Genomic DNA, 16,501 nt, shown 5'->3' on the forward strand with positions numbered 1-16,501 from the left:
CCATTCTGCGACATGCTGAGGAGACATTATAGTCTCTCCGTAAACCTCTACCAGCTGCCGGTGAATTTCAGCCGCGGTTACATGTTTCGCCCGCAGAAATCGAACAACGGGACGGACTTTTTTGCGAGACCAGTTTCCCGAACAAGTCGCCATTTGCGTTTACATACAACTAGTGCCATAGATGCGGGTGGCTGAAACTCTGTCCAGTTGCCAGCTCTACATATTACAATTACCGTACACTCCTCATTCCTTTATAGCAGACGCAACTCCAGAAATATTGGCCCTGTAATCTTAATTTCTGATCCTTCCTCGTATTTATATGAAGAACCGTAGGTGGAAACCTGGAAATTTGAGCGGGGACTTGAGAATTTGAAAATATGTTTATATCTGGTTTGTTTGAAATGATAATTGGTATTTATGGTGATTCTTGTTTGTTCCAGTGAATTCAGAAAAGACAGAGCCATTGAGTCTTGCTCAGAACAGTACAAGTAGTTCCAATGAATCTATGTCTTCTCTGTCATCACGTGATATGAGCAACCACAACAACTATGCTGTCACATCACCGCAGAAGACTTCAAGAGGTAGGTGCGAGATGTGACGTGTTATTGCATTTAAGAATTTAAGGTCGTGGCAGATTTGAAGTTCGGCCGGTGTTGAGTATTCAGAAACTGAGAGTTGAATGGACAGTCGGCAACAAAGCTTCATACCCTTATATATATATATATATATATATATATATATATATATATATATATATATATAATTAAAAGGAGCTAAATGAATATTAGATTTATTATACATTATAGTGAAAAATGGAGGAATTAACTGATTTTTAACACACTAATTATCGTTGTTTCCTCTATTTATCAATATTATATGTCATACATCCGCCAGAGATGTTTTGAATGTAGACACTGGATCGAATTTTGAAAAAATAAAAATGAAATGAAATCTTTGAATTTTACGTCCCACGATCATGCCGGTGAGGCTAAAAAGACGGTAAAGATGAGAAATGAATGAAATGGTGGAATGAAGAAAGTGGACGAAACGAGGGAACCCGGAGAAAACCCACGAGCACGGTGTCTGTCCATCACAAAGTCCACACGGTGCGAACTAGGAACCCCAAGCACCGGAGGTGAACGCTCTACCACTGAGCTACTGCGCTCCCTGGATCGAATTTTGAATGTCGTGCATTTTTTATTTTTTGTCTGTCATTCGGAAGCTCGTTCGAGTAGTAATTAAGTGGTGGTGTCTTTGAGAATGTTAACGTTGATACGAGATGTATTGTTACAAAACTAATAAAATCAAAATTTCAGCATATACTTATTCTGTTTCTTGTTATAGGTAACAAATTGGCGATTCACTACGCTTCAAGTTATCGACCTCCGGAATCAATGTAAGTATATTCCTTTCATTAATGTGAGGTTAAATTAATTATAAATACATCTGTGCGTTATTGATAGAAGGTTACTTATAGAATGTAATGAGACCTAGAGTATTAATTTTAAAAGTAGAACTTACATATCGTTAAGCTGTACTATTTAACAACTATTTTTTGAATGGATTCCTTCTGTTTAGAAATAATATTCTAAAGTATATACAATATTTATATTTTAGATTACTCTCACTATTTCGCTGAATCAAGTGAGGACACTGTTAAAGCGTTAAATGTATAATTCTAAAGGTGTTATCTTACCATTGGCATTATGCTGCAATCAAGTATCTTCAAGTCTTAGAAATAGTAACTCGAATATTATATATTTTCATTTAATTCAATTTTATCTAAGGATAAGGATATAAAGTTCCTGGAAAAATAAAAGTAAAGTCACCTTTTTTAAACTGTACAGTTAATGCAAATAGTAGTATCAGAAATTCTATATGCTTATGCTTAAATAGGATTGCATTTACAAGATAGTACATATGAATACGTAGGATTTCTTTCGATTTCTGATATAACGAGCATTGTATTACGGAACTTGGAGGATTTTATTAGTTGGTCATTCATATTTTGAAAGAAAAAAGAAAGGGGGGGGGGGGAGCTTTGCAGCAGCTTGGATCAGTGACTTTATTTACCATAACATTCCTTCAATGTAGTACTTATGCATAAGTATCGTGAATGGACATATTACAGTAATTCTTACCGGGACAATGCGGAGAATGTTGCAGTATGTTTGCTGCATATTCATTGTATTTTGACATGACAGGAAGCATAATCGGGAAAGATGATGGGATAGGATATTAATAGTTGTAGCATCTGAGACCTGAAACCTCATATTTACCTGCAGTCCTGGTAAATAGATTTGGTGTTTCAGTTTTTTGATTCATGATTAACAAAAGTTAGTTAGTAATCCAATAAATCGTCCCGTGGGAAGATTAAATATTCTTCAAACGTATCGGAACAACAAGCTAGTTCCGTCTTTAATGGTAAGATAACAAGGATAAAAATAGATGAGAGAAATATGGTATGGAGAAAGGAAAGAGTGAGTTGTTTCCCCCCCCCCTCCATACCCTTCAGTCAAAGTAGATATATTTCTCTTTTAAATCGTAATTGAATGGTCTCTTAGATGGTATGAAGTATATCTGTAGCACATTTGTGCTTTATTTTATTATGCTATTGTGTATGTAAAATAATACTAGATTTACTGACATAATATGGATTTCGTTAGATTTTTAAAATATTCCTTCACCGCTAGCATCAAAATTATAAAGGGTCATGTTACTATGTAAGTGCATGATAGGCGTCAAAAATTAAGAAGTGAGACAGTGTATGTCGTATTAGTTCCGAAAGGGTTAGCTTGTAAAAATTAGTGTGTCAATTATTATGATATATTTAGTGATGTTTATTAGTTTGTAATTGTATAGTGTCTTTTTAACAACAACAGTTCAGAATGCTATTCAGGCAATTTCAGCAGAAGTCGTCCTAAAATCCTCCGCAGTCTAAAACGACATAACGTTTATTATTGTTAGAGATGGGATGTTTGGACGCTAAAAGCATGAAAAATAGGCACTTTCAATTTAAGAGACTGACATACTTAAAGAAAGAAAAAAAAATCGCTTTTAATAAGTGAAAGGAGATAATGAAATGCAACTTAACCACAATCATAGATAATGTTATTCTACGACAGAAAATATGAACTGGAGAATTTTCAGTGTCCATAGAAATTACAGTGTTGCCAGAATATATTTTTCCCAAAATCTAAGTTAAGGCAGCGACTAGAAGAACGAACTTAACTACATTTGATTACGTATTACGTTGTCTTAGTATCCTGTGAACTTCTTTTCAAATAATAGTTGTATTTAGATTGTAATAAACAAAACTTAAAAATATTTATTAGTAATTTCTACACCTAGTACTCCATTTTCGACAACGACAAACATATTCAATGTTACCAGAACACATAACAGGAACTGGAGACCACAGTTTAGCACTATAAATTTTAAAAAAGAAAGAAGTCCGTCTAAGTTCAATATCTTAGGTAAATCTTTTCGGAATTAGTGATAAAATATTGAAATAAGAATATAATGCCAGCGAAGAAATATAAAGGGAAATAGAACGGATTTACTAAATAAACTTAGAAAAACAAATCGCTGTCCATCACCATGTTTATACTACTTATTTTAAGTAAATAATTTCATCCAGTATAAATAAACAAAATAGTTTTAACATACAGTTAATAAAATTAAATAATAATGTTATTTAAGAAATAGTTCACAGGATACTAAAACAACGTGATATGTAATCAAATACAGTTGAGCTTGTTCCTGCACTCGCTGCCTTAACTTAGATTTTGGGGGAATTGTTATTCTGGCAACAGTGTAATTTCTATGGATGGCAACATTGAAAATCCTTTAGGTTCATATTTTCTGTTGTAGAATAACATTATATATGATTGTGGTACGTTGCATTTCATTATCTCCTTTCACTTATGTAAAACAAGCAAAAGAAAAATGGTAAATTTTATATTATTTTTAGTATGTCAAGCTCTTAAAAATAAGCACTAAAATCTAAGTTAAAATTGCACAAAAACTGAAATAAATGTCATAAATGATGTTCATATAATCAAGAAACAGTTGTTTGCAGAGAAGGTGAAATATTTTAAAGAAAGAAGCACTATACTGTTTCTAATAAATAAATAAATAAATAAATTATTTACAGTTCTTTTCATCATTTTACATACGACAATAGTCCGAATAAAAAAATAAATAAATTGATTACTTTCAAATTACTTTCAAATGAATAAATAAAATATTAGATATATTTAATTTAATACATTTTGGCAATCCGACATAAAGAATCATCAACTTCAACTTCATAGACGATAACATTATATTTTTCAAGTTGTCAGTTTCACAAATTGAATAAATTGTGTGTTGGATCATAGAGCACCAAAAAAAAAAAAAAAAAAAAAAAAAAAAAAAAAAAAAAAAAAAAAAAAAACTTAAAATAATCTATTTTCACAGATGCAATCCAGACATATTTAAAGCATTAAAGAACATGTAAATCAAAATTCACTTTGCACTTTATATATATATGTATATATATATATCTTTGAGCAGGTCTAAATTGTTATTAGTTTCACTCAAATTTCTCACGGCGCGACATTTCCTCTATGTGTTGTGGTAAATCTGACCTGGACATGAGTTAGTTTTTGATATTTTTAAATTTCTTGAACAGACATAAAATTTTCATGAAAAAAGAGATCTATGTAATTATTCAAATTTTGAAGAAAATGCAAAGAATAGGCAGTATAGACATTTAAGTAATATGACACAGGAAATATAGAGTGAAATAGACAAAATATTTTCCTTAAATTGAAGCAAAGAAAAATCTTCCAAATCTCCTTTAGAATGTTCATTTTTATATCGTCTCTAACATTAAGGAATAGGCATTTTGCCTAGCATTCGGTTTCTAATTATTATCTTTTATATCTCTAACATTAAGGAATAGGCAAAAACTCATGTATGTAGTTTTCGTATTATATAGTCCCACGAAATTAGTCCCTAATTGCCATTAAGTTTATAATTGGACAAATTACCTTGAACATTTTGAACTGTTGATGTGATATATATAAAAAAAAATAATATTAGGAACAGCTGATGGTGGGTTTGATGATGTGTATGAAATCCTATATAATGTGTTTATTTCTCGTAGATCAACTGATATTAGAAAGAGACAGTCATTGGACTCTGTCTTGCCTTTATCGTAAGTTGTGGATACAGTCGAAAGCGTATTTTGATAAAAAGCCAAGCATGTTTTTTTTTTAAATATTATTATGACATCGATTGAGTTTTTATTGCATCAGCGACAGCGCATACATATATATTTTTCTTTTACAATGTTGTTTAAATTTTTTTGTATATTTTGTAAAATGTTATTTCTTTGCAACTTTGAGCCTGATGTCACTTTCCTTTATTGGTACTGTTTTTGTAAAAGTCATACCGCATGCGAGATATTGTCGAGATAGTATTTTTCGTCATAAAGGGAGAAGTTACAATAATGTAGCGTGCTTTTCCGAATGCTTACCTCATACAGCATGTTTTGGATTTCATTAATTTATTATACTCGAGAGCATGTTCATTTTTTAACTTATTCAAAGTCGTTACGGAATGTTTGATTTCATCTTTTCTGCTTGTTGCTTGCATCTTTTCAAACGGAATCGTAAATATTTAACAATGGGTAGAAAGGAAAACTCAAATAATATTGAAGTTTTTTTTTTTCTTTTTTTTTTTTTTTTCAACGCTAAACGGATGTATAGTGTAGTATTTTAAAGACTTTATGTGTTTCTCCTATATTCATCTTTTGAAACTCTTACCTGTGATTTGTTGAGAAGCTAGTTAACTTAGTTCTTCAGAATATTACTTAACAGAGGCACTAGCTCCAGGGTTTGAAAAAACCCAACCCACCTGGGCCCATGTGGGTTTTTTCTGGTATTTTCGGGTTTAATTGGGTTTTTTCGAAATATTTCAATGCCTTTGGGGTAAAAATGTTAAAATATGATTTACATTTCAAGATTGTCATTGTCTTAACTTGGAACAATTTTCTATTCACTGCTGTTTTGAAAAAAATGGTCGCCATTTTGAAATTTTATATTGGATAGCAGAAAAAATCTATACAGCAAATTTAAAATGTCTTGTGCTTCTATCCTCAAAATTTCAACTTAAGGCGTTACGTAGTCTTGGGAGCTGCTAGCATTAAGCTACTTAATTTTGACAAGAATTTTTACGCTATTGCTGGTGTTTATTCTACAGAATGCTTATTTGAAGGGTAGCAACAAATGACTGAACTGAACTGTTGTTGGAAAACCAATTTTTTCTGAATACTTTTGTTACCGTGAAAGGTAACAAGTAAACGGTACTAATAGTTTTACTAATGTATTTACATATTTACTGTTAGTACCGGCACCTGTGATCTTAAACCTGTCAACGTATGAGGGATAACGTCCCTCGGCGGCGCTGAGTCAGGAAGCACACTATCCACGGAAAGTATTTTCTAAAATACAAAATTATTTTACTTCAAATAGGCTATAAGCATAATCCACACATTAATTTGTTCTGTAATTATCTCAAGTTGAGTTTTTTAAATTAATTCATTCAGTGCATTCAGATCTCAAGCTGAGTTTTTTAAATTCATTCATTCAGTGCATTCAGAACTTTATATAGGTCTTATGTTGAATGTTGCTGACTACCTTAACATGAAAGCATATAATTCGCCCAAAGAAAGTTCAAAATCTGTTAAAAATAACTTTCAATATGATCACCTTAGTTGTACCAATAATATACTAACAGAAAGGTCAATAACCCAGGTGGGTCCAACCCGAAAAACCCCGTGGGTTTTTTCGTGCTGGGCCCATTGGGCAAATCCTGACTAGCACAAAGCGGGAGGTAAAAGATATGAGAAATTCTCATTGAAAAGTCACCATTGGCAAGTCATATTATATAGGAGAAGGCGAAGACCACCCTGGGACCGACATTTTCTCTGATCGTAATCTTAGCTGGCCAAAATGGATATTCAGCTGAAAAATTGGATTGGATTTTAAGTTTAGCGTCCCTTTCAGCAGCAAGGCTATGCCAGTCGTGGACCTATAGCTTAACGTCAAATCCGAATAACATGAGCTTGTGCTGTGAATCGGGCCCGAGTATCCCGCGCCAAAGACACGTACGCTAATCATACAACCTAGGGCAACAAGTTCGATACTGAAAAACCATTAGATAGATAGATACACCAGAGCAGTCAAAAATGTTCCCAAAATGTTGTAGTTCTGACATTCATGATGTAATCAGAATGAATTTTGTACAGTATAGTTCTTATATGCCTACCTACGTAATTATGACAGGCAGTGTACGAGAAGTAAAGTTGAACGGAGGAGTGTGAGGTGATTAGTTAGCGCAATGTCGCAGTTCGAGCAACGCTTAAACATCAAGTGCATCTGCAAATTGGAGAAATTGCTTTAGAGACTTTGATAGCCTTAAAAACAGTTTAAGGTCACAATGTTTTGAGGAAACACTGGCCTCAAAGGTATCCGTTTCACCACCAAAGAAGAGATCAATCCAAACGTGACGGCTGAACTTCGGAAGATACCAAAGGAGGACTTCTGATGATGTTTTCAGCAATGGCAGAAGCAATGCAGCAAGTGTGTGTGTTCCGAAGATGCCTATTTTGAAGGCGATTAAGAAAATGTATACTTATATTGTGACAATAAATAGCCCCAACAATATTTCGGGAATTTTTTTGACTGCTCTGTTATATAAGGAGAGGTGCAAGTAGTAACAGACGGCGGGAGCATATTAAACTTTGCATATAGAAGTCTGCAGAAGAACTAGTAGGTTACCGCGAACAGGAAACGGCTAGCGAACTATTGGTGCAGATCAGATGTTGCAGAAAATGAGAGAAAAGAAAGTGTAGAAACATGTTACAGTTACACGTTACGAAGGGAAACAGACAGAACAAGGAAACAGTTTTACGGAAAAAAAAAATGTGGAAATAGAAGAATTAGAAAGAGTTGGGAAATATCAAGCAGTCAAAAAATGTGTCGAGCCTTGTGCGCACGAGATGGCGTTAGTGTCCTAAATCTCAGGGTATATGGGTCGCAACGGGTCTAGCCGAACGTTATTTGATAGCTAACAGTTGAAGCCAACAGATGGTCAAAAAGTGTTGGAATTCTTAGAATCCGACGTAAGATATTGCGCCGTAAAAATGAATAAACTTTCCGCAAAACTGCGCTACATTTTACAATTTTATTTCCAAAAAGGCACACACAAGTGCTGCGTCGGCCCGTGAAGAGATTTGTGCTGTTCATGAGTAAGATACGACGGCTGTCCGGAAATTAAGAGACGTTTTGAAATAATAATAATAATAAAAGTAACAGAATGAACAAACTAAATTGTATTATATACATTTGAATGGTACACTCGTAAGCTATTTTTTCATATAAGCGCCATGCAAATTAAAGCACTTATCATATCGTGGCACATGGCACAAGTTTTTCAATACCTTCGCGGTAGAAATCTGCGCCTGCTATTTCAACCACTGGCTTACATCGGCATGCAGTTCGGCGTCAGTATCAAAGCGTTGTGTAGCGAGCCATGTCCTCATTGCTGGGAAGAGGTGGTAGTCGCCCGGCACCAAATCCGGGCTGTGTGGTGGATGATCGAACACCTCTCATCCAAAACCATCCAAGAGCTCTAGGGTACGCTTGGCCATGTGTGGACGTGCATTGTCGTGAAAAAAACAATTCCTTCGCGCTAAGTTTTCCCAGGCTCTTGTTGGCGATGAATTTCAACTGACTTTTGTTTTTTTACAGAACGCACCTCACAAGAGGCGGAATTTTCTATTGCAGCGCACATTGTAACACGTCACTAAAAGCACAGTAAGAACGTCACGGCTCTCACGCTACCACAGCTGGATGCGTACTGAGCGTGGCAACGTTCTGACATCAGGATGGCGACTCTAGCCCTGCCCACTGCCGTGATAGTCTAAAACATTGGTACTTTCTGGACAGCCAGTTGCTTTCATTCTGGAACTTTCAATGTCTAAGTTGCTTCTCGCAGTGGACGACGTATCACAGGAAAAGTGGATGATATTCTGGCAAAAGTCGAGCATGACCAACATGGAAGCAATCATGACATCGCCAATCACCAAACATCCATCACCAAACAGTGTTAAACTATTTGAAGAAAGCTGGCTACGAAAAGAAGCTAGACGTTTGGATGCCACATAATTTTACTTTAAAACATTTCCTCGGTAGAGTTTCTATCTGCGAATCTCTACTGAAACGTAACGAACTCAAGCCATTTCTAAAGCAGTTGATCACTAGTGATGAAAAGTGGATAAACTACGAAAAACAACGTGCATAAAAATATCATAGTCGAAGCGAGAAATTCTACAATTCGTACCAAAGCCCACATTATGACGCCCAGGAAATTATGCAGTGCGTTTCGTTTGGTAGGTTTAGAAGAGCATCGTGCATCACGAGCTGCTGTCGCCGGACGGAACGGTAAACTCGGACTTGTACTGTCGACAGTTAACGCGAGTGCACTTGAAAACGACCGGAACTAATGAACAGAAAAAGTGTCTTATACCACGCTGACAGCATACAGCATACATTTTTAACGACAGGTCAGAACTTGATAGAACTTGGTTAGAAGATTTCAATGTATTTACCGTATAGCCCGGAACCTAGCACTGTCACACTATCATTTGTTTCGGACTCTTCAAAACTCCCTGAATGTGTTAATTAAAAAAAAAAAAAAAAAAAAAAAAAAAAAAAACCTACAGAAATTTAACAGCGACGGAATTATGGCGACCTTAAAATGGCAAAAAGTCATCAAACAAAATAATACATATGTAGTTTCACAATATTATATTTTTAAATCACAGTGAATGTAATCTCCATTTTGACCTGCAAAGGCTCAGTACTTATTAGACAACCTAATATGTGGAAGTTTACAAGGTGCAAGCTATGGAACTTCGGAGAAAACAAGGAGTTATTACGATGACAGTAGGAAATAAGAATGAGAAGATAGTCAGCAAGAGGAATGAAGTCTTAGGAAGAAATAATGTGGCGAGAACTTGTATGGGAGTAGTGATAGACTGCATGGCCTAGATGTTGAGATAGAACATGTAACACGCGAGATCTAATATACTTCGAATAAACATGTTTGAAAAAGCTCTATCGGAGATGGGAAAGGGAAAACTAACGGGGATGGATAATATACCAATCGAATTCAGTGTATGAGACAAAGACAAGAAAGAATTATTCCTACTCTGTAATTTCCGACAACTAAATAAATATGTTAACTTATACTAAACAAGTTAAATCCTATGACTATTTTAAGTAAATACATCAGCGGGAGAAATACTGAGAAATGAAGGCAACAATCAATTTTATTTAATATGTAATATTTTAATTGAAGTAAGGCCGAATTTGAAAGAAAGGAAATGACATGAGCGTGACGTCGGTGTAAAGGTAGTGAGTATATCGACATGGTTGAGCAGAGACTCGAGTTACACGTCATAGTCGGCAAGCATAGTATTTTTTTTCTAATAAGTAATGTAATTTCATATATAATGAAAAATGAGGCGTTGGAAAAAAATCTAATCTCTTTCATTTCCCAAATATATATTGAAGAATGCAGTACGACTGCATCAGACATCTTGAAACTTATCCCCGTCCTTTCTTATGCAATTCCTACGTATAATAGTGAGCTTATATATATTTAAGTAAATGTAATTTCACTTTTGTATTGTACATAAAAGTGCTCGAACTCATGAGGTCGGAGCTTTCAGGTTCGGAATTTACACATATTCGACCTCAATCACAGACTCGCATAATAATTTCAATTTAACGTCACTACAAGAGGTCGATTAAGCATGATATCGAAAGAATATTGTGAGCGTGATGTAGATAGAAAGGATGTTATGAGCGTGGCATCGAAATGATCTGAGCATGAGGTCGAAATTATGTGAGTGAGATCGAGTGTTTCTGATCTCGGATTAATGGCGTCAGCGGCAGTTTAGGTCAAAGTGGAGACATTTGATTGTACATGTTTATAATCTTCATATTATTGAAAATCAAAAACTTTGTCATTACTAGGAAATTGCTTAATTTTGGTAGCTTAAATTCTGTATACACATATAAATTGCATTAATTAATAACCCACTTGTTCCTTTTTTTTTTAACGGTCAAATGATGGAACTTGTCTTTCTGGCATTCAAGGCATGGCAGCATGCAAACATATGTAGAAGGCACACATTTCCTCTTTTACTATTTGAGTATGTTACTTCGAGGTTTGAGTTAGCTGTTTCCGCATTTGCTTCAACAAACTGATCATTCGTAAATATGTGTAACGCAAGGAAAACAAATATAGTACATAATAATCTCGGATTCCCTCTTAAAAGACCTTGGTAAACTAATCGAGAGTAACCATGTAAAGTCAGTAAATTCAGAAGTTTACCAAATCTTTACCTGTGTTTCCTTCATATTTGTTGCTTTAATCCAAGTGGATTTCTCCAATTCTTTAATTTTTGACGTATCTTAATAGATAAATTGAAATTGTGCTTACATTGGTTGTCAAACCCGGAACAGTGTGAAAATAAGTATCTCACCTATTGCAACAGTGTGTAAAATACCGGGAAAGAGGGAGAAATTTCCCGTTGTAGTGTAACATGTCTCTCTGTGTAGAAATACAAATTATCTTTGGAGAGAAGTCGAATGTTCTTTTTTTCTGGTATTACGAAAAGCAGAGTAGTTTTCGAGAAATACCAATTTTTATGTTGCTCAAAAGTATATACGAGGGTAAGTCAAAAATTATCCGCCATTTTGACATAACTCTTACATTATTCATACTGATCCCTGTCCTCGTTTATTTTATTCTCATGCTATTGTGGTCATGCTATGAAAGTTTGATCCTAATTCCTCCATTTGTCTTCCTTTTGTTGCAGATAGATCATGGCCGCTCCATTAGAAGTTTGCACCAAAGAGAAACAACGTGCAGTGATCCGGATTTTGTGGTCGGAAAGTGTATCAGGGGCCGCAATCCATCAAAGACTATCGGCACAATACGGGAACAGTGTCTTGCCGCAACGGAGTGTCTACGAATGGATTGAAAAACTCAAAAATGCTCGCACAACTGTTATGCACGAGGAAGGAGCCGGACGACCATCTACGGCCACAAATGATGAGAACATTGCATGTGCACGTGACATGGTTCTGTTAAGACTGACGAGTGACTGTTGATGAAGTGGTACATTGTTTGGAAATTAATCATAGTTCTTGATATACCTTCCAACTACAAAACTGCCCGTTGTTCCGCTTTGGTGCATATTTCTAATGGAGCGGCCATGATCTATGTGCAACGAAAGGAAGACAAATGGAGGGATTAGAATCAAACTTTCATAGCATGACCACAACAGCATAACAATAAAATTAACGAGGACAGAGTTCATTATGAACAATCTAAGAAGAATTATATCAAAATTACGGATAATTTTTGACACCCTCATAGTTTCTGATCGTTGCCAATAACAGATTTTATTCTGCTGAAACAGTTTATATTCTGCTGAAACAGTTTATTATTTTATGTACTATATATATACAAAAACAAACAAACAAACAAAAAGACACTGTTAGTAACAGATTCTATGTATTCTTGTCTTCTAACGGTGATACACGCATTCCTAAAAGTGACACACAAGCTCTTAACATCATCGCATGTACTCGCACTACTTGCAGTTACATTATATTTAGAACAAAATGTACTCAAGACATTAGAAGAAACCACTTGCTTTCGTGACTGATGTTCAGTCGAAACTTAACAGCGGTCATGTGTCAAAGGCCTGTCACATTCTTTCACAATACAGTATGGTCCAATGTGACTAATATATATAACACTTTCTTTTCTGTTCTCATCTAAGCTCTGACCGGGCATTAGTGTCGAAAGTTAAATATTTTTGTTTAGTATTCCCAATGTGGTTTTGTTTATACTGAACTATCTCACCCCCTCCCCCTCCCCCATAGAGATTCTTTAATTTATACACACTGTTGGAAAGTACAATTATATTAGACCGAAGTTTAAATTATGTTATTACTTATCTATATATGTAATAGAGAAAGTAAAATATCAAAAGTAAAATCGTTCATGGGTTCTAGGTTAGTACAGAAAGACATTTTAAGAGAAGGAGATTGGTATTTTGATTGTAACTGTTGTATGTGTATTCTTCCCTTCTAATTGGTATAGTAATTATTAAATTGTAATTGGGCACCCGTATTTTAAGAGAAGTAGATCTGTCCCAGTGAGACACATGAATTAAAATTGCAATCCAGTTAAATACTTTGATTGTTGCCCGTTAGTACGATCGAGCGGTCTAGGGTATTAAACTGGCAGTGACAAGACTTGTCTGCTGCAGATTTGAGTCCCGCCAAGTCGTGAATATTACATATTGACCTTTCACTATTATCATTCATTTCTTGTGGTCTCGTTTGGTTCTTTTTGGTTTGTTGATGCAGGAAGTTAAAGAACTCAACCGATCTAATAGACTACGGTCTTTACCCTGCAGAAGTTTGTGTGTGCGGGAGGAAGGGAGTTTATGTAGGAATGCCGCATAGATAATGACTTAAGAAATTACCGTAGAAACTGCAGAATACAACAGCGTAAGATACAAACAATCCCGACATAACTCGAGACCACTGTCTAGGCAGCATCGAGGATGTTAGTTGCCATCGGAATACTTCACGCCGGAGTTGCTGCACGGGTGCTCCCGATCACAGTCCAATTAAGTGTAGACCTTGATGCACAATACACTTTTTCACACTGATGGGCATTTGTGGGTTTAGTGTAGCGTCTCTTAGGAAAAATGAGTATTGCAAACAATAATATATTTCATTGTTCAAGCTTTGCTTTTAGTATGTGTAAATTTGATCTAAACTATTCGCTGAGCGAAACAATACATTTATTGCAAAAATTATTGACGTGTAACAGTTTCGCCAACAATCTACTTCGGCTTCATCAGATACTGTGAATACATAGATAGTGCCAAAATTAATACAGTATATATACTCGAATCTAGGGCGCACTCCCATTTGTAATCTCCAAAAGTTTGTCTCAATTTCGCGTATTCTATTCTAAGACTCCTGAATATTCAATGAAGCAACTCAGAATTTTTACAGTACAAATTAAATCATACGTGTTCAAACTAAAGATTTAAATTCAAGATTAAAAAGAGACCAAAGGTACTATCTTACAAATGAGCGGCGGCACACACATTAGTCAACCCCATTGCCGAAGCGGTTTTGTACGCGATTCCAAGACGCACCCCTATTATATACCTGAAATTTTGGCAGGAAAAGTATGTCCTAGATCCGAGTATATATGGTATATAAGAAGGGGGAAGGAGAGTAATGACTTTTATTTACTTTTTAGTTTTTTGTTGTTGTGTAGTGTAAGAGGATTGGCTGTTGTTTGATTTGAGTAACCAATCAGGATTCGTGGATTTTTTCGCTGTCTCTTATTTACTAATTCTGTCGCTATCTGTATGTTCATACCGGTAGTGTCTGATGTAGCCAAACCGTATAGTTAGCGAAACTGACACACGTTAATATCTTTTTACAATAAACGTATTGTATTGCTCAGCGAGTAGCTTAAATCAAATTTACTATTGCAAATTACATTTTTATGGTATGCCGATCATAAAGTACGCCAATGTTGGTTGGGATTATGATATGAGGTTGTATCTTTTGATTGATTGAAGTTTACTGTCTCTCTTCAGTACTGAGGCTATATGAGAATTGATTTGCAGGATCCTAAACACTATCCGGATTTGTATCCAAGGCAAGTGCCTGCATTGAGAATCGAACCCGGGCCATGAAGGGACACTACTACTTTTGATATGGTCTATTGTTTCTCATGGCACAATTACGGCAGAAACCTACTGTGACATTCTGAATAATAAAATTATTCTTAATGGGCGGTAAAAGTAGAAATTCTTCAGAGCGAAACTGTTATGCATTTGCTGCTATCGAAAGGCTCTTCCATGCCTTGTCGACTTATTTGAATACCTTGTGGAGTACTTGTTGCAGAAGTATCAGTCATCCTTGTCTCCTTTCTGAAATAATAAAAAGAAATTCTGTTACATAATTTTATACAGTTTTGGTGGGATGTAAGTTCACATGCATGGTATGAACATACTCGAAAATATTTAAAACTAACTTTGAAAATAGTTTCATGAGATTCTGCAACCCCAAAACCACCGGTTTATACTTTTAAATCACTCAAAAAATGTTAGTGGTTCTCGAGATACTGTGCAAAGTGTTGTAGCAGCCATCATATTGAAAAATGGTTGCCAAAAAATAATATATAGAATAACAGATATCTACCTACGATTTTATTTTGTCACTGTTTATTTCATTCCAGCAAGAAAATACTCCAGACCTTGACATTTTTATAGGGGTATAGGCTGGGTACTGGATTATGTATAATAATGGACGCTCCAGCGTCTACTAACGTAAGTGGATGTTAGTATTCACTAACAGGATTGCCTCGCTCAGAGATTTGACCGTAACTTTACTGAATGTTTGGAGATACAATGGAGAACACCGGATTAGAACATCTGACACATTTAAAGTCTGTGACCCATGCATGTCATACCGTGCGAGGAATGACAGAACAGTTCTGCAGTTCTGCACCAGCTTGTGGATATTTTACTTCACAGAACAGCCACCACGACCGTGATCGTAGCATATGCTTAGGTATTTATGATGCAGAGACCTCCCTAGACGAGTCTGGGAAGGTGCCCAAATACTTTTTTGTTATATTTATTTTTTACTTTCTAAAGGAGTATGTGTAATGCTGAATATTTTTAAATGTGTTGTTGTATTTAGATTTATATCGAAAGCTTCGATTATTCTATAAGTAAGTATGTTTTATGCCTCTTTTCTTGCAGGAGAGTTAGGACATTGTACGCATGTGTAGGCGAAAATGATGGCGAACTGTCTTTCGAACCAAATCAAATTATTACCAATGGTAAGTAATATTTTTTTCCACCCAAATTAATATTTTTAAGATTGGTATTTTCATTCGTTACGATGATGCTGAAGTTTATTTTGTTGTATTTTTCTTCAATAGATGGCAAACCACGTTGCAATAGCATCACTAATAGCGGTTTTTCAATATTGCTACATTAGTGTTGGAATGAGTTGTTAAGTTACATTCGAAACATGTTCTATACATGACAGTAAACTTTGACCAAAAGAAATGTGAAAGTTAAATTACTTGCATTGAATCATTTGCACCTTCAAACGATATTTTTTTATTGTAGCTTATAATATAATGAATAATTAGTCCGTTAATATAATATAATTCATTAATATACAATTCATTAATATAATTGTTTTCCTTAATCAGACTTTATTTTAAAAATGAAATGAAGTCTTTAAGTTTTACGTTCCACAGTTATGCCAGCTAGGCTAAAGGAGACGGCGATGAGAAATGAATGAAAAAAGTAGGA

General features: G+C 35.1%; 1 protein-coding gene across 3 annotated transcripts in view; it reads left to right on the forward strand.

Moving 5' to 3' along the window:
• Positions 1 to 16,501, forward strand: part of Graf (GTPase regulator associated with FAK) — a 329,103-nt gene that overhangs the window by 297,037 nt on the left and 15,565 nt on the right. For all 3 annotated transcript variants that reach the window (XM_081739156.1, XM_081739155.1, XM_081739157.1), the window contains exons 18-20: positions 441 to 581; positions 1,345 to 1,396; positions 15,938 to 16,017. In XM_081739156.1, the coding sequence (XP_081595282.1) occupies positions 441 to 581; positions 1,345 to 1,396; positions 15,938 to 16,017 (273 nt within the window). The remainder of the gene's footprint in view (positions 1 to 440; positions 582 to 1,344; positions 1,397 to 15,937; positions 16,018 to 16,501) is intronic.

The sequence above is a fragment of the Thermobia domestica genome, chromosome 14 (genome assembly GCF_964235325.1).
Source record: "Thermobia domestica chromosome 14, izTheDome1.hap1.1, whole genome shotgun sequence".
Taxonomy (NCBI): domain Eukaryota; kingdom Metazoa; phylum Arthropoda; class Insecta; order Zygentoma; family Lepismatidae; genus Thermobia; species Thermobia domestica.